The following is a 24,233-nucleotide window of genomic DNA, read 5'->3' on the forward strand; positions in this document are numbered from 1 at the left end:
TGCACAAAGGGTAGGAGCTAATGATGCCAGATGATCGCTTCACAGCACAATCATCCCAGGGAAAGTGCTGTGAAACTGAAAACAATGTAGATTAAAAACAACCCATCAACTAAATACATTTAATCATGAAAATGATCAAATTATTAGTCCACACAGTTGTTCTGAGAGCCAGATTTCCGCTGAAAAAAAAATGTATGGTGATATAATTAAATTAAGATAACCACAAAAACAGGAGGCCAACTGTGATGCCTAAGGGTGGCACTGTACTCCAATTACAGGTTTGGCTTTTATAGGTCAACTCTCAGCAGTATGGCAAGGATTTAACTAATATTCAATTACACAGTGGCTTAGGTCTAATACAAGCCTGCAGATTTAGCTGTCACTCAGTGTTTGACAGCATGCAGCATGTAAAACTGGACACTTTTGTGTCCATGTCAGATGTGTTTAACCTACAAAGATCAGGCATCCTGCAGTCACTTCTCAGTACACAAGCATGCTGTCAACTTTGTTTACAAGAGGTCTTTGTCACAGACATAAAATGTCCGTTTTCTGGTCAGTGTCATAAGTCAGATTCATCTTGCACATTGCACAAACTGCACTTTGGTTTCAACAATGGTGCTATTCTTCTGAGATAAATTTGATATGTTATTTTTCAGTTTGAAGTGCAAAACATTGTGCAGTTGATCCTTGGAGAAGTGTACAGCCCCTCGCAGTATATTGCACTGAAATGCATTGACGCCTCATACCACCCCCCTCATACACCATTAGTCCTGGCTGTTTGCTGCACATTCCATCTCCCCCGAGTGTGTCAGGGAAGTGGGGCCCCTCCACTGAGGGCCCATCTTAAGAGTGCTAATCCACCGCTGGGCCATGCAAAACAGGGGACAACCAAACATAAATAAATAAGAATGAGTTGAATCTCTGTCTACTTTTCCCCATTTCAATCAAGTGCAGGGATGGAAACCAGACGGCACGGTCACATTCAGGGGTCAGCCCGGGCTCAATTAGACAGCCCTCTGCTGAAAACACAAGTGATTATTTTTGAGCCCTAACAGAGTCTGCCTGCTGGCTGAAATGTGGGGAAGTGGGGGTTCAGGAAGAAAGAAAGAGAGAAAAAAGTAGTTTTGACTTTTTGAAAAGTAGTTTTGAAACCAAACTTGCTTTTCTGCCCACACTGGCTGTCAAAATGCATAAATTTTATAAACAGAAACAAACACGATTAAAGGTGTAAGGAGGGAGGTCAAAAAGGAGGGAAAAAGGAGGCTGAGAGTTCCAACTCACTCACTGACAGATACCAGTCACCATCAAGCACAAAGCTGAGGCTGATCACCAAGACCACACTGCTGATGGTGGGGGAAAAAAAAAATACGACCCAGAATTTGGAAACTGGATCCTACTCTTTTCATTACTATCACTCATTATGCATTCAGTTATAATGACGAGCACCAGACTGAGGGAACAGGGGTGGAAATAGTGGTTATGTTAGTGGTCTTTACCCACGGAGGATTATCATGTTAATAATAGACTGTACAGTGAAAACCTGCTTTTACAAATGATGGCAGCTTGGCCTCATAGATGAAGAGATATATCCTGAACATAAGTGCTCTTCAGGGATTCTCTTCCTGCATTTCGTCTACTACATCAAAGAGATGCAGCTCAAGCCTCCATTTCCGTTGTTCCACAATATGCACTCGGCCCATGAAAATTTCATATCACACTCTCTGACAGTAACGATGACAGGTGAAAATGAATGTACCAGGTTATTCCATGTTTCTTATAATTTCAGACACTGGGTCCTTCTCACCATGCACCTGGCTTCCATAAATAGTCAAAGACTCTAGTAAAGCACCACTCTTTTTGTGAACTGGGGATCACATAGAGAATTTCATTAAACCTCTGCTTGATAGCGCAGTTCATTTGATTAGCTTGATGACATCCAGCCAGTTTTATGCTCTACAGCTAAAAGCTGTTAACACACTACCTCTATCACCTTTCACTCATCACCCAAAGTGAAATTCCACACTCAGCAACATGCATAGCTCAACAAAATTTCATTATTCCAGTGCCAATCCCTGTACTTCTCACAAATATGTGATGACACATCTTTGGATCATGATCAGGGAGATAATAATGACAGGAAAAGGACAGCTGGAGACAACTGGTGTAGTTCAGTGATACAGCGTGTATGCTGGGCAAAATGATGGCAAAATGACTCTCCCTTTAATTTAACCACTATTTGATATCAATGTCTTGGACTCTGCGTTTCTGTCAGAGAGGTTACATTGCCCTATTGTCTATATGGTCTATGCTCAGTCAGCCACTTAAAAGGTTAATGCTCACATCAGGACAGAGCTGTGCTAAAGCTTCATGATGGATACCAGCATGTCAGAGATGTTCATTTCTTTCTTTTGACACTGCACACACATCTTAAAGTGCACATATAAACACTTCCATACCCAAAGACACACGTTCCTGCTGAAATATTTTCCTTTGGGTCTCATCCATCTCACTTTGTTAACAGTAAGCATCTGTTTAACAGTCCTACAAAAGTAAAGCGCAGAACTCTTTTAATTCAACATAGAAGTTGACCAATGGTTATAGTCCCTGCAGTACTTAGCTACAGATCAAGTGGAAATTACACTAAAAGGAGACTGTATGGGTGGGGAAAACAAAGAAAAGGCTTTGCTGGGGTCAAGGCTTAAATAATATTCCATGATACTCATAACGAGATGAAGACTTTTTGAGACTTAAAAACTATATTCTGACATGTTTTGCAAAAGGGATTATTCAATTTATTCAACTACATCTATAAAAATGGCTCCAAAGTACTACATTATGATTGAAAGGTTGGAAAAAACCCAATGGATTAAAACCAGTTGTCCAGAAAATTTAACAAATCTATTGCCAGTGAAAAACCTGTTAAATTAACATACTTTCATACTGCATCACTAAATTCCCCTGATAGGGTAGATAGTCTTTGTAATACAGGTGTTAGTTTAATGTGCAGTTTACCATTTCCATCCAGTTAACTTTTGTCTACAAGCAAGATTGATGCCCATGTTCCCATCTGTGGCTGAGAGGATTAGCAGACGGACTAAAGGAGACTCTTATCTCACCTTGCAGAGATAAATCAGACAGGGAAACATCGCTGCTCATGCACTACTCTGGAGAGCAACAGAGAGGGACAGAGAGGCATTTGAACAGAAAAGCCACACACAGTCTCCTCACCAGACTGTTTGTTTAAAACCTGCTTTAAGGGTTTACGCTCTGCCTGCCTACCCTCCAGGATGAGCAGCCAATGGCCATTGGCTCCAAGGTTGTTTGGAATGAGCGGAATATTCACCTTGATCTCTCCTCCTGTGACAGTTTCCAGACAACATGAGACAAAAAAAGCTGTCTGCCGAGAACATGGCCTAGTTTTCCTTCACCTGAATAGTTTCACATATTTCATGTCTCTTGGGAATGTCATAATTTGCATCTACCTTTTTTTAAACAATATCACAATTGCACTGCTGTAACTAAGCAACAAAACAAAAATCTGAGCCTGAAACTAAGGAATCAAAGTCACACAGAAACATAAAAAAGCTACAAGGTTACTGTAATCTGAGCCAATCCTCTAGAGTTTCTACAAAACCTATTTCCATATGACTGTCGCCAATACAATGGCACACTATAAATGGTTGGTTATTCATCACAGAATAAAAAATTCTGACTTTGGTTTTGCATCTCACATGCAAAAATGTTTAATGTTATAGGATGCTTTACAACTTTATGGTCAAGATGAATAACAGCTGATGCTCAAAATTGATATGTTTATAGTTATATGAGGACAGCTAAAATAACATCTGTGTGTCAGGAGGACAAAGATGGCTTTCTGTGGCTTCACCTGAGAGGAAATAGCTGAAATCTTGTGAGGAATGAACGGAAACCATTTTCCACCATCAATACAATTCAAGCTTGAGAGTACTGCAGCTGAATTATTCTTGTAGAAAAGTGAATGTAAAAGGCTTCCAATTTCTAAATGCAAGTGGAGTGTGGTCTTGTCAATGGTAAGGATTTCTTTTGGGGGCAGTAATTTTCTAAAGTCACTGTTGAGAGAAAATCCCTGATGCTCATTTGCTTCTAAAACAGAGGCGGATACAAAACAATGAATCTCAGATTAAACTGTTTTATGAAAAATGCTGCATTGTAAATCAAACTTCCTTTCTGAAACTGCTCAATCACAATATCTACTAATTGATGTGTCTGTGAAACACTCCAAGAAATTAGAAATTACTGATTGGCATATTTCTCTCAACAGTTGTTAATTAAATAGAGTTTCAGTCTGAATGATTACCTGATGAAATGTGCATTTAAGGGAGAAAAAGCTAACAGCTATCTTGATCAAGTCAATGTGCATAAATGTCAAAATGTGGGCCCAGTGAGCTGAAGATAAGTGTAATTATAGTCTTGAAAGGATATTTGACATCATTATAGGACGATTTTAATGACTGATTAGCTTAAACATTTACTCCCATCTCCTTGATTCATATGTGGTGGAGTCTATAGCGTATAATCAAGACTGATAGGTAATAACATGTTTAGAAAAAAAAAAATTAAAAATGGATACAGATGGCAGTGGGGAAGAGATTTCTTTCATCTTAGAAGAGGGTCATTAATTTTTGCATATAATCAAGTTCCACACCACATAAGGCCCATTCAGGGTGACCTGTGGGGCATGAAACAGGTGGATCAGGTGCAGGCCAACCGCTCTGTTGAAATTGGGATCCTGAAAAGAATCACAGCAACTTCAAAGACACATTGGGCAAAACAAAGAAAAAAGAGACCACTTATAACAGTTGACATCAATCAATAGTGGTTGAGGAAATGGATTCTAATTCTGGTGGCCAAAAGCAGTGCTAGAGGCGAATCTTTATTCTGAGCCTCCACCAGAGCGCGATGGCCATGTAGAGCATGAATTACATTTAAGAGTAGCTTGCATGGTGAACAATCTCTGCACCGCTCAGGGATGAAAGCCAGCTGTCAGGCCATTGTGGCAACTGAGTGCCTCACCACTGAGGACAGTCTCTGTTTGCCAGCAGCAAATAACCGCCTCTGGACCATTTAGTACCATCTCTTTTTCTTTTCTGCAAACAAAAGCAGTCTGCCTCTGAGATGACACGAGCCCTTCTCAGTGGTCACTACACCGCCAGATCAAACACAGTGCTGCATATGGAACGAGCCCAAAGCCAACACAGTAAAGCACTCTGAACTAACCAGAGTACACAAACACCACATACTACCAGGCCAACACAGAGCAATTTCAAGTCCCTTCAGTTTTGGTTCATTTGTTATGCTGGCATATTCTTCTTTTGGAAAAGTGTTCATTGGTCATAAAATCAAGTTTATGGCTTTATGGTTCAGTGAACTGTTGGACAGTTGTTGCTATCTTCATGCTGAATCCTGCACATTGTTATTCCTCAGTCAGTAACAAAATATTTGCTGAATTTAGATGTTGTTTACACACCAAAGACGGTCAGCAGATAAACTGGTCCGCTATTTTTGAGTTGTGTAACTGAGGGAATTATTTTGACCATTGGCAAAGTCCAATGCTAAATCTTTCTTGAAATTTCTGCCTTTTCATTTAGCAGATATAATTATGTACTTGCTTGACAGTTCAGTCTTACACTAAAATTGATAAACTTACCTTTAAACCACAAGTCAAAGCTTTTACTGATATATGGTGCCGGTCTGTGTGATGAGGTCCTTGCACTGTTATACTAACACATCAGTTTACTTCTACTCTAACTGGCAACCGATGATCTTTATTAAAAGTCTCCGTCAACTTTGGCTGTAATAAAAAGGCAAATTTTCTTTCTTTCTTTTATAATTCTCTCTTTTTGAAAATACTGGATTGGAAAGGATCTGAAAGGTAAGTAAAGACAAAAATGTGGAAATACGTACTTTTAATGTATGAAAGTCCTAACACAGAGGAATAAAACTTTTCTGGTAAAACTAACTGATAAAAATGTCCCAATGCCACATGGCTGCCAGGAAAAAGGGAAAATAAAAACTACGGCATAAAAGAAATCCCTGGTTTCAGAGTTGAGACTGAGTTTAGGGAGATATCTCAGCTGGCAAGTGCTCTAACAACCACCAAATGTAGACACATGTAGCTATAAACACACACACTTTTACAAACTAATGTCACACAAACATGCACACACTCTCCGGGACACACACACACGCATTCTATTGCAGCACGCTTATAGCAAGAGAGTTGCCAGCTGTCGAAGATCTTAGAGGGAACAGAACACCACCTGTCCCCTTATCTTCCCCTCACGAGCCAAGACAGACCCTCTGTCCAACTGGAGCCTCCTCCTTCGCCTCTCACATCCCATACTTAATGGCAGCTTGTCCACAATTTTCCCTTTGACAGTTTATCCCTGTTCTTTGTTGTTTCATCCTATCTCTCCTTCTGTATGTTTGATCTCAAAGCACCAGATTCTCAACAGTCAATTTGAATGACATCAAGTTTTTTTTTTTAAATTTTATGGACAGAGTATTTGAAATCTTATATATGCAGGAGATCAAATCTGATGGCGTTTAGATTTGGGTTGAAGAGGACAGATGTTTCTCCTGTTGTTGCCAGTTAGGAATTCGCCCATCAGGTCAGTGACAGTGTGTGTATGCGATGGGGTGTGAGGTCAACATTTCTCTGTCTCTGTGTTTACATTATCTCACTCCTTCATCTCTATCCTCCCTGTGCCAGTGTTTTGCTTTTGGTTAGTTGAGCATTTTAGTGCAGACAGATTGACAAAACCCAGGCTGAAGAATGGACAAAGGCCAACCACAGCTAAACTTGCTTTTTCTTCCTTTTTAAAAGACAAACCAACATGTTAGCGTGACACAACCCGAAGAGTAAGCACATGGAGCCACAGATTTTTCTCCTAAATATAGTACATTCAGACTTCATATTAAAGTAAGGGAGCATTCTCTCAATCCGTTTTGGCACTGAGAAAGCCACCAGTCAAATAAAAGCACCATGTTCGGTTTCCAGGTAACCAGCCATAGTGAAAATGAGTATATGAGGGTAGTGGTAATGGACCAGAGTTCCTCTGAGAACACATGCGTGAGCCTTCCTGCTCATACTGTACAAACACACTGCACAGGAGCAGGGGAAAGAACTGTACAATAAAGAATTGATGGTCCAACCAGCTGCCTGGGAATTATGGTTACAATCGTGGAGGCCAGACTTGATGCTGTTCCGACAACCTGAGCACTGCTGCAACAGATGGAGGTCACCACTGGGTAGCATGGCTAAAATTAACCCAGTGGCTTAGCATGAATTAAGCTTGGCCCTTGGGCGTGGAAGCAGCATCCCTAAGGACGGAGGCGGGTGCTGGGCAGAGAGTACCAGGGCGCCAGGGACCAGAGTGCAGCTGGGGAAAGTTTCACAAAATCAGCAGGGTTCTGTCTATCTCAAAACAGTTACTCCAACTCCTTGGAGGTTAATAGTGAATTTACATGGGAGTGGTGAACCTTGGGTAATGTGATTAAATCTGTGCAACACACACAGAGATGATTAACTTATTCTCTCCTTTCTCTGTGCCCTTCTATGTTGCTTCTTGCATCTCTGTCAAACAATCAATAAGCTATTATAGCTCCAAACAGTAGGCTAAATTAACTTAGGGATTCACCTGCAGAGTCGGCACTCTCAACTAATCCCATTGGCAGTGAAAAACGCGACTGGACACAAAGCCCAGGTCATGAGATTATCTGCTGCCACATTGCGCTTATTGGGAAGATACTCACAGAGAAAGCATAACTGGCTCTGAGGTAACAACAAAACAAGGAAACACATACTACGAATAGTAAGCTAGGGAATCATATTGTGTAAGTATGACAAGTACAAGACGGGAATACTGGTTAAACAAGTGTTGAAAAGGGGCATTAGTGAGTGTCAAATCCTATGCTATTTTTAGGGAAGTGAGGAACTCCGAGAAGAAGACTAACTATATCCCCCTTAGTCACAACCAGGCTCTCTTCACCATCCATCAGATGTGAGCTGATCAGCTAAAAAGAGGTAACTGACAGATGAGAATCTGATACTCTTGTAAGATTGGAGGGTAGTAGGGAGGTCTGGAAGGGAGAATAGAAATGTCACCCCCAAGCCTAACATCAGCATTATAGCCTAACAATACCGGGCCTCATTGAGTCAGATGTCAGCTATTTCAAACTTACCCACAGCAACACTGACTACTGTTTGAATTTTGAATGGGTCCTCTCAACTTTTCTCTTTTTACACATGACGTCCCCCTGTCTGTCTTTTATCCAGCTCTTTGCCAGTATATGGTTACATGGAGATCCTTTTGTGTTCTTGCCACACCCTGTTTAGAAAGGTCATACAGGCACAAAGAAGAGGTGAGGGTGTTTTCTGTTCTATTCACTGCACAGTGTAGCTCATTTTCTCCTTATGGTCCTGATTATACTATTGTATGTGTTTACATACCCTCCACTGAGGATGTTCACTGCATAAGTAGCCAAGCCTGAGGTGCAGAAACAACATTCTCTAAGTTAATAAAGTGTGACTGCTGTTTAAACATGTCAAACAAATTTGAGTTGCAATTCTGCTCAGTTTTAGTTGGTTGCTTTTCCAGTTTAGGTTTTTATGCACTTTATCATTAGTCCATCATTATCGCCATGGTAATGGAGTTAGTCCCTTTATTTATAACATGACCTTGCATTCGGAATACCTGGGGCTTGGAGTAGAAAAATCTGCATAACAGAAAGGTTGGAGAGCTTGCATAAAAACCACATCATGATCATGAGCAACAAATTTCCCTCATAACAGTTCTATTTTTGGGATGCACTCTTGCGTCTGTGACTCGACAAGGAAAAACTTGTTTTCTCCAAATTGGTATTTTAATGCAGCTACCACAGGAACCAAGGACAATTAGATGACAATGAAATGCCATCATGTATTCCATGTTTGCGTTTGTCATTGACTGACTGCAGGGCTGTGACTATCCACAGTCAGCAACAAGAAGAGTGCCTCTCATTTGTAGTCCGATAGCACGAGGCAGATCATTATCAGTGTTTGGGTCTACTGCTTACCTCACCAGCTCTTGCTGCCTGTCATGCTGCAGGGGCTCAGCAACATGCTACAACTCTGATTTCCTTCCTTCTCCCCTTCCCTTTCTTTTGCTGAGATCTAAAGACTGTGTCTTTATCAAGTTGCAGGACACAGTAGAGAAAGCAAAACAGCGGGGAAAAAGTAGGGAAAGAAATGGAAATCAAGTGGACTGGAAAAAAGGAGACAGCATGTAGGAAGGTAAGATATCACACACAAAGAATGATTTTGCCAAAGTGTGGCACAGATGCCAGGCTGTAGATTTTGAGCAGAATCAGCCAGCATGTGGCTACAGCTCAGCAACTAAAACAACCAGCTTCCTCTCACCACTCCAACTCAATGGAAATTACATATCCATCTCTGGTAAGGATAAAACTGTGTATGCCATATACTGTGTGCCATACACTTACAATGATGGCACAACTGACTGTCACTTACATAAGCAGAATCTATGTGACTGTTAAGAGTCCCAAATGTATATATTTGGTAAATGGACTGCATTTATGTAGCACTCTTCTAGTTCTATCAACCACTAAAAGCACTTTAGACCACCTTTGCACACACATCCATTTGGCTTTTTCCCCCTAAAAATCACACACACCCACACTTTCACACCTCATTGACACATCAAGGACTGCATACAAGAAGTGAACCCTCTTTGGAGAGTTGCTGGGCTCAGCCTCTTCTGTTATTGTGAAGAGAGAGCTGAGCCGGAAGGTGAAGCTTTTGATTTCTTCTTCGTTCCAACCCTCACCCTATGGTCACAAGATCTGGGTAGGGACCGAAAGAATGAGGTCATGAATGCAAGCAAGTAGACCATTGGTGAAGTAAGTACCCTTGAGTGTACTTTTTGAACTTTGCTGAAATTCTGGCTGAAAAATCTTCAATTTCTACTCTCTAAACTCCTTAATCCTCTGTAGCTCCATCGTCTTGGATCGAGGAGCACGATTGAAGGTTTCAAGTGAGAGCTTAACAGGGTTTAATAACCAGACCATGTCAAATGACCAGATATCAGAATGCAGGCGTTTGTGCACGCTCAATCCTCACAGACACATAAACACACATGTATGTAGCCTCTTTGGCCACAGGATGGACTAAGACCAAGAGGAGATTACACCTCACTACACAAGTAATACCCAGGTCTCTGAAGAAGAAGTGGAGATTAGTCAGAAACATTCATTCATCTGGTTCTCACAAGCACTGACACAGAGCTTACCATATGTGGAGCAGAGCCACAGACATAAGTTGAGCAAACAGGGACACATATTGATAAAAAAAGAAAAAAGATGCACATTTAAAAGACACACTGAAACTACACACAGACGATGTAGATAGTTTTAAGAGGAGGGGAAGTGAAAGTACTCTGCTATCAGAAGTCTTCCTGAGTGGTTGAACAGGACCACTGGACTTAAAAGCTCACATGCTGTATCTTATCTGCCTTTGAAAAGCACTTCATAATGTTAATATCATACTTCACTGTCCAGGGACACAACACCCGTCCTACCAAGGCTCCTGTCCTGCATCGCCAGGGGCAGGGATTACAGAAAGATGAATAAGCAGTCACTGAGGCAACCAGAAAAAAACTCTGACAGACATAGTAGTCCAGACACCCAGGCATAGCTCAGTGTGCAGTAGCTCTATTTTTTGTGAAGAAATCCCAAGATATCTGGGCAATGTCATCATATGTAAGGAAAAAAAAAAAAAGATATACTGCAATTCCCTCCAGAAAAACAGAGGGAAGTGGTTAAAGAGTGTCTGACTCTATAAGTCAGCTCCCCTTTCTTGTTAACAGAGACAAGCCATTTCCTTCATGACTGCACACTGAGAGAAGAGGATGTCTCTGTGAAACAGCTGTGTGTAGCACATCTAATGTGTTATGTTGCTCTACGTAATGATAGATCAAATATCACTCATGTTAAAAGGGACTAATGATTATTTATGTCATATTTAATCTTATTTGTTAATCCCAGGAATTTAGTGAAATGTATTATGACACAATTTCCCCAGAAAATCTACTTGAAATAGTCTTTAGTCCCCCATCTCTCCCCATCTTCCCTGGCCCAGTAAGCTGTCAGACAAGGGTGGAGCATGGAGTGATTGACACGCTCCTTTACCCATGTCTGTACATCTGCCCCTTCAGCTCATATACTGTCTTTCCCACAGAGCACCCGGCTAGACATTGTTCAATAGAGTAGTGTACACGCACTGACAGATTGATGGAATCAAAAAGGAACACAGACACATACTTGAGCACTCCTACAACACAGGAAGTCTTGCCTCACCCATCGTGTTCTATTGAAGCTTTAATGCTTATGTAAACCAGCCCATTCATACCAGTTTCTCTCCCTCTGCTGGATGTTGTTTTCTTTAGGCTTGATGCCAGCCTTCGCTGTAAAACAACATAAGGTCCTGAAAACTCTGTTTAAAAGCTGCCCTGCTTCTCGACTCTGGCTCTTATCTGCTGCTACTCTACAATTTCCTATGGTGGGCGTTTTCAGCTCTTGGTCTCCCATCTTGCCAGCAGTATTACTTTTGGTGGGGAGGGCTGTGTGTGGGTGAAGTTTTAATTGTATGCTCTTAAGCTCCAAAAGTCACGTTTTTACATGACTTAAGGAGACGTGAGCATCTAATCCCCATTCACCCATAATGCTACCACTGCAGCGACTGACAACATTTTAGGTAAATTATGTCAGGTACCACGATGCGTTTTGAGCATATTTGAACAACATGGTGAAAAACTGAAAAGTACAAGCCCAGTGCAACATGCTATCGGAAGCAACACACATTCTTTAGAGTGTCAGCTTCGTTTTGTTTTACAGAAAGTCTCCCAATATGGTATTTTGGTATCGACCAAAGACATTTAATGAATACTCCAGCTTTAATTACATGGATTTAATTGATTTATGCAAACAGCTAGAAGTGCTAAATATTCTAGGTTCAACAGACCACACGTACCATGCATGCTAAAATATTGTTAACCTGAGGAATAATTGAAATGCATGTGCTGAACATATTCTTGCAAAAGCATCTCAAAGAAAGACATTTATGTGCTGCGAGGAGTAAAATCAATCAGAAAATCAGCCTCCAATTTACTCTAATCTTTAGGTTTCTAACACTGGACTAAATTAGCCTTGAACAACAACACACTGAGCAACTATTTATTAGGAGATTAATTAAAACTAAAAAAAAATGTTATATTAAATCAGAACAAAAAATTATTTTGTATTAGTTTTGCATGTATGGATTTTTCCATCATACATGCAAAACATTTTACATCAGTATGAAACAGACATTTCTTAGCGAGGCAAGGTTGGAACTGACAGCCACACATACACACACAACTTGGCTTAGAGATTATAGAAGAGGTCTACATTCCAGCATGAAGCAGATTGGAGTGGAGGCCAAAGAGCGTCTGTGATGTAGAATCCATGCCTTAACTACAAGTTGACTCATGAAGCAGACCCTGGCTGTGCCGTTTGTCCCAATTTGCTGCGTATCTCCCTGACACAAATAACTGCCACAGAGCTGTAACATACTCTACCTCTGGTCCCCTGGCAGGTTGCCACCACACTCCTTGCCACTTCTGCTGTGGTTTAGCAGTCATGATTTTTTTTTTTTAATCGGTCATTCCTGCCTCTAAACTTTTCTTCCTTTTTTCTTCACAATATAGTCCTGTTTTACTTTTAGAAGCAAAGATTGCTGATGTAAAAAATGTAGGCATAACAACACCCCCAAATAATAGAAAAGACAGACATTCCAATTATGTTGCCGTTTTTTTTAATAAATCAATAAAAAGTGAACCCCATGACAAATAACCAATTACTCTAGCATCAGTCTCTGGGCATGTTCTGTTTCAGTGGGTGGCAATGTAGACACAGAGAGTACAGAGGATAGAGGATGCAAACACAAGATAGATCTGTGAGATAAAGTAAATTTAAATATTATGTGACATGAGGAAGTAACTTGTTTGGGAGGGAGCTGGCTAACAGCTACAAGAAAAAGACCCCAATGTAGTCGCATGAGGGGGCCTCACATCAGTGGGAGGTAGTGAGGCTTCCTTTAGAGTGGCGCATGCTAGCCAACTGTCCCCTATGCAGCAGATGACTGAAAATCTGTTAAAATGAAGCCCCGCTGCCTTCAACACTGCTTAAACATTGACCTTCCCCCACTAGTCAGAGAGTCAGTGAAGCCAGCTGTCTGCATGCAGTGAAGGAGATTTCACAGCAGCATCAAGATCAATGAGATCCTGAGATAAACTTGACTGAAAAGAGTTATATGCCGTGGACCAAATTCCCGTAAACATAATTTTGCTTCTGTTGTTGGTGGCTGTAAAAAGTAAACTCTGTGTGGATATGAGGGCCTACAGCCAGCCTTGTGTGGTCAGCACTGTGCAGTCAGCCAGGCCACTAGACAGCAAGCTCTGAGGTTATCTGCTGCTCAAGTGGAGCAGTGTGCCGTCCATTACCTCACTTTACTATCTCCACATCCAGAAAAAGGGAAACAAGCTATTCATAGAGACTCTTCAGCTTCATGCAGAACACTGGGCGATGGAGGATACAGTAGAGCACACGTATCTTATTCAGCCTAAGTGGCTGTCAATAATTCCTAAACAAAAGTAAGCAGATTTATTTCTTATTGATGACTATATTATGTTCATATATACAAAATCGATGAACATTATAAGTAAATACCTGTATTTATTTTTTTTAATCTAAGTAAGACTGTGGTAACAACTGTCAATCATTGATTTCACAAGGGCAGCAACCAAAGGTTCTGAGGGAATAAAAACAGCCACTAGAAAATTCTGTCATGCCATCAAGAAAGAGTAATCACATATCACTCATAATTTCTTCTGAAATAATCTATCCATCTTTTCTGCTTCAACTACTGTGTCACTAGAATTGTGTTTGTTTAGTGCAAAAACTTGAATAGCATCACATTTAGGTCATGGAAAAGTAAGACATGTCTTTTGTACATGTCAGCAACTATATGCAACACATTTTTATGTGGTCTTAGTCTTTGTTCTTTATCAACTGGTTGTCTTCAAGGATAAGGGAAGTTAATCATTTATCGCTGACATCTTTAATACAAAGAAAACAATAACATAATAGGAAAATAATCCCATTTTAAGCTTGGTTGAAAAAACACAAGGCAAACAGGATTCATGGTAACTGCATTAGTCCAGGATTTGGGTTAAGAGGCTGAGATAGAGTTATAGTGGGCTGTACTGTACATGTAGTTAATGATAAGCCAAACAAACTGGGTTAGATCTCCTAACCTGGCAAAACAGAACTTGTTGAAACTTGGATTATGTTAACAATTGCTGTTGAGTAAGGGAAACTGTAAAAGCCAAGCTCTTAGAATAACATCTCCAAAACGTTGTGTTTTTAGCTTTTAAAGTGAAAACCTTGGAGGGGGAGAGCGAAGTAAAGTAAACACAATTAAAACCATGACTTCCTTCTTTGGAGTTTCACTGGAAATTGAAAGCCTGATTTTTCCCGTCAACTCACTCTGTATAAAACACTCTACAATGGTCGACTCATAACGGTATCAGTACAACAGTTTTTTTAAACGACAACAAATCTGTATAGCAACAGTCAGATTTATGGCTTGTAGTTTTTCACTCGGAATTTAAATACAGCCTTTTAAATAAATCTCTGAGTTTGTGTTTCTTTCTTTTTTTTCTCTCTTTTTCTTCTGCCTTTTTTGTAGGCAGGGTTCCATCCTGGTTGCTTCGACAACATAATTATATGTAGTTAGACATGAGCTGCATAGAGGAGTGAGTGAGAGACACCAGCTAAGCAAGAAGGAGAGTGAGTGCTGGAGCATGGTGGCTTGTCATTACTGGTCTGTTTGAACCGTACACAAAATAAGCAGCCCTAACTTGAGACTGATCCAGTGGTATTCTGCCGTCTGGTCCTAGTGCTTCTGTTGTTTTTGTATTTGGAAAAACCCACCCCTGAAATAAGCACTGCATATCATCTATTACAAGGGAGAAATACTTTAGCTTTAGGATGTGTGGAAACTTGCAAATGTGCTAAACTTTTATTTCTATCAGTGTGTATAAATGTAATTTGCATTTGGCTAAAACTGGCAAGGAACATGTATCCTATGAGGACAAGACACCATGTTGACCCATACCCATTCTTTGGCTGATCCTCGGATCATCTGGGGAACTTTTTATTTCACTTAGCAGACAGTGAGAATGGAAAATATTTCAGAGGAGCAATCCCATTGGAGGAGTTGTGTCTCATCTGAATTCTGGCTCAAATTCCAAACTACAGTACACAGCGAGCAATTGAGTCACACTTCATGCCCTCAAAAAGCCAGCCTCATCTTCTCTGTCCAACAATCCGTAGCACTCCACAGTCATTCAAACCTGAATACATTCAAGCACACACACACGTACCACTCTTTCCCCATCTTGATAAGATTACATTGAGCGGGTTGGTGACAGCCTCTGGGCATGCTAGAGGAGCGGTTGATATCTGAGCCGTCGTCCTCAGCCAGTCAAGAGAGGAGTGATAATATATCTGAAGAGCTGACCTCACCAATGAAAGCAACCTCTAAAGAATCATGGGAACCAATGTGTCAACACAGGACACAACTAACAAAAATAGCTAAAGGGTTTAGAAAGATTATTTAATCCTCCTATAGAATACCGCATACCTACTGACAAATATTTGCCTTGCAAATATGTCTCAAAATCTGCTTGTTAACATTAAATATGATTAAATTCCCTTTGGATCACAGCTAGTCTGTCTTTGCATGAGTGTATCCAACAAAAGAGACATCTCTGATACTTCAATGAAATGAACGGGGAAGCTGTACATTGAAAGATGACTTAAAGATGCAACGATTACATTCCTTTAGATATACAACCTTGTATGCATCTCTCTGACAAAAAGCAGAAGCAGTGCCAAAACAGTAAGAGCTTTGTTGCTATTGTAGCTCCTGACCACCTACCAAGGGCCCTTTAGAGAGGCACTCACCCTGGAATGATCCGACCACTTCTCCCCCAAGGCTCTACAGGCCTAAGGAGGCCGGTAGGCCAAACACATCCTGCCCATCTCCTGTGAGATTATCCAACTCAATGAACACATTGAGGGCAGAAACACTGAATGAAACTGGAGCCTGCTATTCAGCTAAATCGGAACCCAAACTCTTCATTCACACTCACAATAGAGACAAGGAAGATGTAGGAAGACATGCTGCACTTACTGGCTACTTCCAGCGAGGCGTTGTGGCTCACTGCCTCTCCCAGGTAGTTGCGAGCAACACAGACGTAGGAACCTTCATCCGGTTTGCTCCGTCGTCCGTGGACGATGCGAAGAAAAAAGAGGGAGCCGCTTGGCAGCAGCATGCGCTGAGAACGGGGATTGTCCCTGTCCGTTTCCACCCGCTCTCCATCCTTGTACCACTCCACTGTTGGGGTTGGCCGCCCCTCTGCTTTACAGTTGAGTGTGGCAGGCTCCCCTTTGGAAACGATCAGGTCTGATGGGTGCTCTACAATCCTGGGTGGGGTGTCCTCTTGGCGCAGACGAGATCCTGTGAAGAAAGTTCCAAAAATTCAAGTTTCCATCTGCAAGAATTCACAGCCCTCAAATGTATTTTAAGGTCATTTTTTAAGTTTATTCATGATTACTGTTCTCTTTGCCTTGTTGAGTATAATTATTTAAATAGCCACAAATGCGTTTTCTGCATATTTAAAATCGACAGTAAGATTATTTGACAAACTTTCACAATCTGTTTGCCAAACAGAGGTAGCTTTCCATTCAATCCTATACCCATTATCTATATACCTTTGTTTTACCTGTGTGTGCTGTTTGCTTTCAGCTCCAGAGACGCAATACGTAACCTGTTAGAATGAGTAATGTGCGACATTCCAGTACTGGGCAAAAGTATTGAGCCACCCCTCGTTTTATAGTAAGGAGCCAGACTCTAGCAATAGTTCTTGAGGCTTTCTGACGGGTTTCACAGCATGTGAAAGTAATTTCCTTAAAAAACAGTGAAAATATTCCAGCAAAGACCTGACACCGGACCTGAGAGAGGCATCTGGCCAGTAAATCCATCTACTATTCACTGAAGCCTCATTAGAAATAGTCTCCATGGAAGGGTGGCTGTCAAGGAGTCATTCTTAAGGAAGGAGAATGAAGAGAAAAGGCTGACAGATACCAAATTATAAAAGAAATGCACAACAGGTCTTATGAAGGGATGAATCCACCCCAGAGCCCAGACCTCAACATTATTGAAGCAGTGTGGGATCATTTTGACAGAGAATGGAACAAAGGACAGCCAACATCCAAAGAAGAGCTTTGGAATGTCCTTCAAGAAGCCTGGAGAACTAATCCTGAAGACCACTTAAAATTACGAGCAAGCCTGTCTCAGAGGGTTCTGGATGTGTTGAATACCAAATATTGACTTTCAAGCTCATTAGAGTTGAGAATGTTTTTGCCTCATATACTACATTTTCAATCACGTTGAAAATGTACACGTCTTAATATGTGACTTATTTGTGAGCACTCATTTCCTATTTTTCTGGCAATACATAAAGAAATGAGGGGAGACTCAAGACTTTTGCATAGTACTGCATATAATACATGTCCACTGCACTAATATTAACAAAAATATCAACGTAGTAGGACAGATATTTTACTTACAATGAGATGTATGGCTCATGCAAGTTGGGATGATCCAATAATTTACCAATATGAAAACAAAGTCACCCTTTAATTACAGTTAAAGCTCAGTCAGTAAAGCTTATCATTGCCACACCTGTGACTATGTGACATTTCTTTGATCAAAGAGCAGAAAACAAGACAAGGAAGGTAACCGTAAACAAGAATGACACACCTTGAAGGTAAAAGGAAATTAAGAGATGAAAAAAAAAGATATAGGTACTGTGGCGCACCAAATAGCATTCTGGCAATGAAAGAAAAAGAGGAGAGATTATAAATTCTGAAGCAGCCAAAGCAGTGTCACAGTGCCAAAGGGGTTAACACCTCGGTGCTATCTTTGGTCATTACTATCGCTCTTTGACCATTCAGCTGTGGCTATCAAACCTGCTTTACATGCAAATTAGCTTCCCGTTGTTCATTCCTGAAGGGTAGGATTTGATAGATGTGAATATACTGTGCCTATACACATAGTATGCGTCTTTGTTTGTCAGAGAGAAAGATGGAGAGAGCTCTTCCTTCCCCACCATATCTCCCAGTATAGCCTTTGGAGCCCATTCAGCACCAATTAAAAAGAGTCAGATCTAATTGGAGGCACAGGCCTGCAATTAATTTACCCAGCATCCCGTGAACGTGCCACACTGCCTCATTTATGTGCCAGCCAGGGAAAACTGGTGCTGAGAAGGCATGTTCTGCTGGTCGCCACATATTTTAGGCAAAGTCAGCATAATTAGTGACAGCTCTGTGGAAAGATTAATCACTGCAATGCAAATGTGTAGTGTGGTCAGTGAAATATAATTAATCCAACATCTCAATGAAGGACATCATGATCACAAGTCTTTTAAAGTCATGCTTAAGGTAGCAATAAGGTCAGGTGAGAGCTGTGTGAACTTTTTGAAAATGATTTGATGGATGGTCATCATCAGAAACAGACTCACAGATACCAGTTGTTTCATCAAAGGTTTCACTGAGGGGGAGGCATCTTCTAAACATGACATTCTTTTACATTTATGCATTGATGCTTTTATACAAAGTGACTTACAAGCAAAGGGGAGAATTAACAATCGTGTGTATTTTAAAGAACAATTAACAATAAACAGTTACAATGCCAAGAAGCAGATAAAGAGAGAGTAAAAATGTTTAGTTCAAAAAACAAAACACTGATTGTACTAAAACGCCTGTTTCTCTTTCCTGTTCAGTGCAAACTCTAGTTTGGGGCATACTTTGAAATGTACATTTCGGTCAAAAAATATTCTACACCACTTGTGGTGTTTTAGGTGCAGGGCTCTAAGTGCAGGGTCTATTGAGTTGAGTATTGAAAAGTTTTATTTTTGGGAGGGTTTTTTAAATCTTTTTTTGCACGAAGCCTCTGAAGTGTGTTGAATGATATATATTTTTTTAATCAACTGCAGAGAACTTGATGATGAAATTAATAGATAAAAATCAGGGGCTTTGCATTTTTGGTGACATCAAGCATGTAGCTTCTGGCCATCAATCTAAGCAATAACACTTATTTCTGGATAGATTTGGATAGATCATGAAATCATTGCACAATTCTCTGGTATTGATTGCTATCTGTAGAAGCAGTGATTATGTTTTTAAGGGTGAGTCAATTTCTTTTATTTTCTTTTATCGAGCAATCAACGAATTAGTGAACACAAGGTCTTGTGATCATTTTCTTTATTCTCATTGTATTTTCATGTAATGAAGATATTTTTTTAAGGAAAGTGCGATTCCTGTGCACAATTCTTGTACCATTTAGGTTTCCACAGCCTTCGAGTTGACCAACTATACAGTGTGTATCATCTTCAGAGTTGGTTTATTGTCGACAATATGATCCAGAAGCTCTCAAGATCCTTGTTGCACTGTTTTACTTAACATAATCCCTTGCAAAGCAAGTTCTGTCCATGTTCTTGATAATTCATCCCTATGCTACAGTAAGCCTTAATTACATTGAATTCCTGATTGGTGACATTTCTTTGAACTTAAGAAATATGTTGTGTACACAAGGAAAATAAAATTATATCATTTTTATGCACATCTATACTTTAGGCCAAGACCCCACACGATCGCAAAGAAAAATCCTCAATGAGTAAAGCCCTGATGACACTATACACAGGAATTTATTTTTAGATTATATACTGACAGTTGAAAATGATTAAGAGAAACACTTTGCATTAGATGGTGGGATATAATCAATGCAGTGCCTGCATTTAAAAAAATACAGCAACAACCACTTGCATCAATTTGGAGAAATGATACAAAATTAAATTTGCTTTTTATTTTGTGGTTATGTAGAACAAACAATCAGTCTTTCATACAAAACTCTACAATTCTGAGTTTTGGTGTTAAACATTTGAAAAATATGTTTAAAAATCAAATATTCAAAGCAGACATGAGAAACAGATGTGGAATTTGTGAGCAACCTACCAAGCCTTTGGCGATGAATTAGTCCAAAGATAAAGTTGATGAAAAATACATATCTATGCTTTACGGCTATTTGAGCTGTCTTAAGCACGACTGAGCTAATTAACCTCTAAGGAAAGTCATCAGACTTTTGAACCCACAGACCTTATGCAAATAAGGCAGAGCTAAGCTAACACAGTAGCATACACAGGCCCATTACCACTGAAGAAACTACACCACAACCACCGCCCTTCACCATGCGAGGCAGGGTAATATGTTTTATTAACGAGGACTTTGAAGAGCTGAGCCGCTATCTGCTCTGCCCATTCCCTTCCTGATTTAGATAGCTCCTCTGTAATTTGAAATGGTCTGAAGTTTGGGGTTTATAGGGGAACCATTAACTATTTACATGTGGCCCATTGCAAGGAGGGCTGAGTAGTAGGCAGCACTGTGTTTGATCAGTCTCTGTTTACTGTAGATGATTACACCAGATCTGCATGCTCAACATGCAGACTGAGAATACAACATACAGTGGGATACAGTACCCAGTAACAGAGAAGGTGAGAATAAGCTGAATAAATATTCAGCAGTTCATAAAGAAGTATAATTAGACTTGTGTGTGTGCGTGATTCATTACAGAGAGTCTGTTTTGAATAATGACTGGGTGCAAGCGTGTATCAGTTACACAATGCTATCATCCCTTCCGTGTATGTGTCGGCTTTGCAGCACTGATTCCCCACAGACACTCTGAGTGACCTCCGTTACTTCAGCTCCATCACCCCACACCAGGGGAAAAAGATACAGAAGATGGTTAGGATTATTCTTTCACAGAACAAGCACTCCCATGTCCCTGTCTACAAGTGCCGGCTGCTTCTAGAAGATGACTGGTGGACTAACTTCTATCTTTCCCTTCAGCCTGCACATAAACACCAAATCTGAGACAGAAATTAGATGAACAGAGTGCACACTTCACAAGTGATCCAAGCTTTTCTCGGTCTCTTTCTCACTTCACTTTGAGTCATCCAACCCCCCCACCTTTTTTCAAAGTGCTGCCCTTCCTTCTCCTCTGCTGCTTTCAACCGCCCTCTCTCCTATTTTCTATCCTCCCCTGCCCCTCTTAACTTCCAGACAGAGAATGTGAGATGAGCTAATGCAATACACAGCCTCACCAAAGGGAAGCTGGGACTTCTACTGCAAGGATCTGATCGATTGGTGCCTGAGGCAAGTTTCTCCTCTTCCCTCAACCCTTTCACTTGCTGTAGAGCTCTATGTTTCTTTTTTATCATTTACTCATATACACACACATTCACAAAGTTAGACTATGCTTGAGGGAGCCCTTACTCGCTGTGGAGGTAATTAAAAAAACCTACACAAAAAAAAACAACACAATTCTCAGAGACTTCTCTCACTTCTAAAAGCAATTCCAGAAATGAACAACAAAGCCCAACAGCACAGAAGAACACACTGAAGTGAAAAGCTTCAGACACATCCATACAACCGACACAAGGGTCCAGACCTAGACACTGACCCATATACTGCATGCATGCAAAGATTCATGTGGGCCTCCGGGCATTTGCTCATTCAAAAATCCAGATTCTTATCCCCTCCAGTCACTGATAAACAAAGCATGATGATGAGATTTGTGATGGTTCTCAAGAAGCCAAAGCAATTCTGCTGGCCAATGGATCATATTAAGATTAAGGCTACCAGCTTATCAATTCATCTGTGTCTCGGGGCTAAACTTGATTTTCCTCCTGCAACACGAGTCCCTATTCTGAGAATATATACCACAAGATAAGCATGCTTCCTCAATCTGATAAAAAATATTTTAAAAAAATGGATAAGAGGCCGCCAGCAATTTATCATGCAAAGAACATAATGTGACCTACTGATCAGGGGGCTCATTTTGAAGTGGACTTTATTGGATTGGACAAGAAATACATTCATTGTGTAAGATTTATTGTTCAAGATTAATGCAAATTAAAGTTAGGAGCAGAACTTAATCAAGTGCATATACTATCAGATTTAATAGCCAAGATATGGAGCTTGAGAAAAGGCAAAGTCTGCAAGTCTACAGCTTTGTGGTGATAGAATTGTTTCACGTCTGGGAGTTGGCAATTGATCTTTCTCCACTGATTGAAAGCAGGAAGACCCAGCAACACCATTGAGTCTATGCAGCTTCAGGACAATAAAAAGTCAGACGGGGTTAACTCTGACAGAGCCAGGGTCCCTCTTTAAAACACCCATACGCACCCAACAGGTAAATTCATATATGAAACATTTTTAATACTTTCCACTGAATATATTCATAAAGGAAGAAGTGACATAAAGATGGAGAGAAGATGGAAGCCAGGGAAACAACAGACTAAAAACAATTACCTAGCTGCAGTAATCAGTTCAGCTCCAGTGATTTCCCTAACTTAAAAAATAAATGTGCCTCTTTCTTACAGCTCTTTTCCATGGCTACTATCTTGGCAGTGTGTGATGAAAAGGATGGGAGCCAGGCACATGCCCCTTAACCAAAATAACTCGCATGAGAGAGGGACAGTGAAGCAATTTAGATCTGTTGTCACTTTGGTCCCCTGAGGTAGGGAAAGGGGATAATGTGTCTACTTCCTTGAATGATAAAACAGCCTGACAATTCAGTACCATTCACTCCAATTCCTGCTACAGAACAAAGGATCCCGGCCAAGGATTTGAATTTTAATTGTATAGGTGAAACAGTGGTAAAGTTTAATTTCCCTCAATAAAGATGCTCAAGGTCACAAAGTCTCGTAAAAAGAGACACTAAAATTGAGAGGTGTTACAGGAGTCTGGCCCATATCATCACAACCCACATCAGATGTCCAGATGATATGGAAAATGGATCTGTGATAAGGAAGGCCAAACACAGAGGCGCTCTCCCCATCTACAGCCCCATTAATCTGTGATTAGGGGACTTAAGAAGGATTTATGGCAGAGATAAGAGCAGAGGGTGTGTCCCTCAGGGTATCCAGGCGGAGACTGGAGCCATGCCTACTCGGGACGGGGCAAGCCAATTTAATGACCGAATGCAAGAGAAAAGGCACCCTTTTCTGTTGAATTAGAGAAGATAAGAGAGAGCGAGGGCAGAGATAAGACAGAGGGACGGAAACAGAGAGAAAAGGCAAGGTACTGTACTCCTGCTGATCAGATGACATTAACAGGAAAGTGAAACTGAATCTTTTACCGTTTCAACCTCACAATCCCACCCTGGAATGTGCTGCATGAATGACTTTGCCACTTGCATCAGATCAAACCTGTTTTTAATGTTACACAAGGCTATCGCTTACACTCCTAAGAGGCAGGATTAGAGCCCTGTGTGCGAGTGTGTACAGAGACCCAGAGGTGGGGTGGTGGAGGGGGATGATGGATCGCTTTATGGCCTCTTTCTCTCCTCATCTCTTTGTCTCCATTTACCAAACAGAACAGAATATGGTTACCTTGCTCACACCACAGTAGCATTTGAGAACAAATATCACTTCGTAAAAAATTGCATCTCATTCCAAATTTGTGCTTTTTAAAGTAAAATAAACCTGAAGCTTGTTACCCGTGTTTGTACACATCACTACAATCCATCACCACATTACTTGAAGATTTGTTTGTTTTTGCTGTTCTAGAAACTGAGGCAACACTACAGATGATAGCAATGCTCCAATTGGTATTTGAGTGAAATATGGCAAAGTGTAACGCAAACACAACACAAGGCCCCTTTGTTATAGCCAAGGTAAGGACAATGAACAAGGCTGAGGAAGTAATGAAAAAAATAACAACGGGCAACATTCTGTTGTGTCGCTGTGTCAATGCCACCACCATTTATCCAATCAAATACTTCAATTTCAAACAATAGCACCATTGGATGAAAGTGAGACATATGACTTGTTAACTTACCTTAAACCTGCTCTAGTTCACATGTTTCTTGAACAGCACCTAAAAACTATTAAAATATCTCATAATTACTTTATCACCACAGCTGCCTTTGATAATCCTGTTGCTCATTTGTCATCTGCAATAAAGAGATG

At 40.6% G+C, this 24,233-nt stretch overlaps 1 protein-coding gene across 4 annotated transcripts in view; it reads right to left on the reverse strand.

The window, feature by feature from the left end:
* Positions 1–24,233, reverse strand: part of robo1 (roundabout, axon guidance receptor, homolog 1 (Drosophila)) — a 223,543-nt gene that overhangs the window by 89,857 nt on the left and 109,453 nt on the right. For all 4 annotated transcript variants that reach the window (XM_075473124.1, XM_075473123.1, XM_075473125.1 and 1 more), the window contains one exon: positions 16,334–16,660. In XM_075473124.1, coding sequence (XP_075329239.1) covers positions 16,334–16,660 — 327 coding nt within the window. The remainder of the gene's footprint in view (positions 1–16,333; positions 16,661–24,233) is intronic.

The sequence above is a fragment of the Odontesthes bonariensis genome, chromosome 9, assembly GCF_027942865.1.
Source record: "Odontesthes bonariensis isolate fOdoBon6 chromosome 9, fOdoBon6.hap1, whole genome shotgun sequence".
Lineage (NCBI taxonomy): Eukaryota > Metazoa > Chordata > Actinopteri > Atheriniformes > Atherinopsidae > Odontesthes > Odontesthes bonariensis.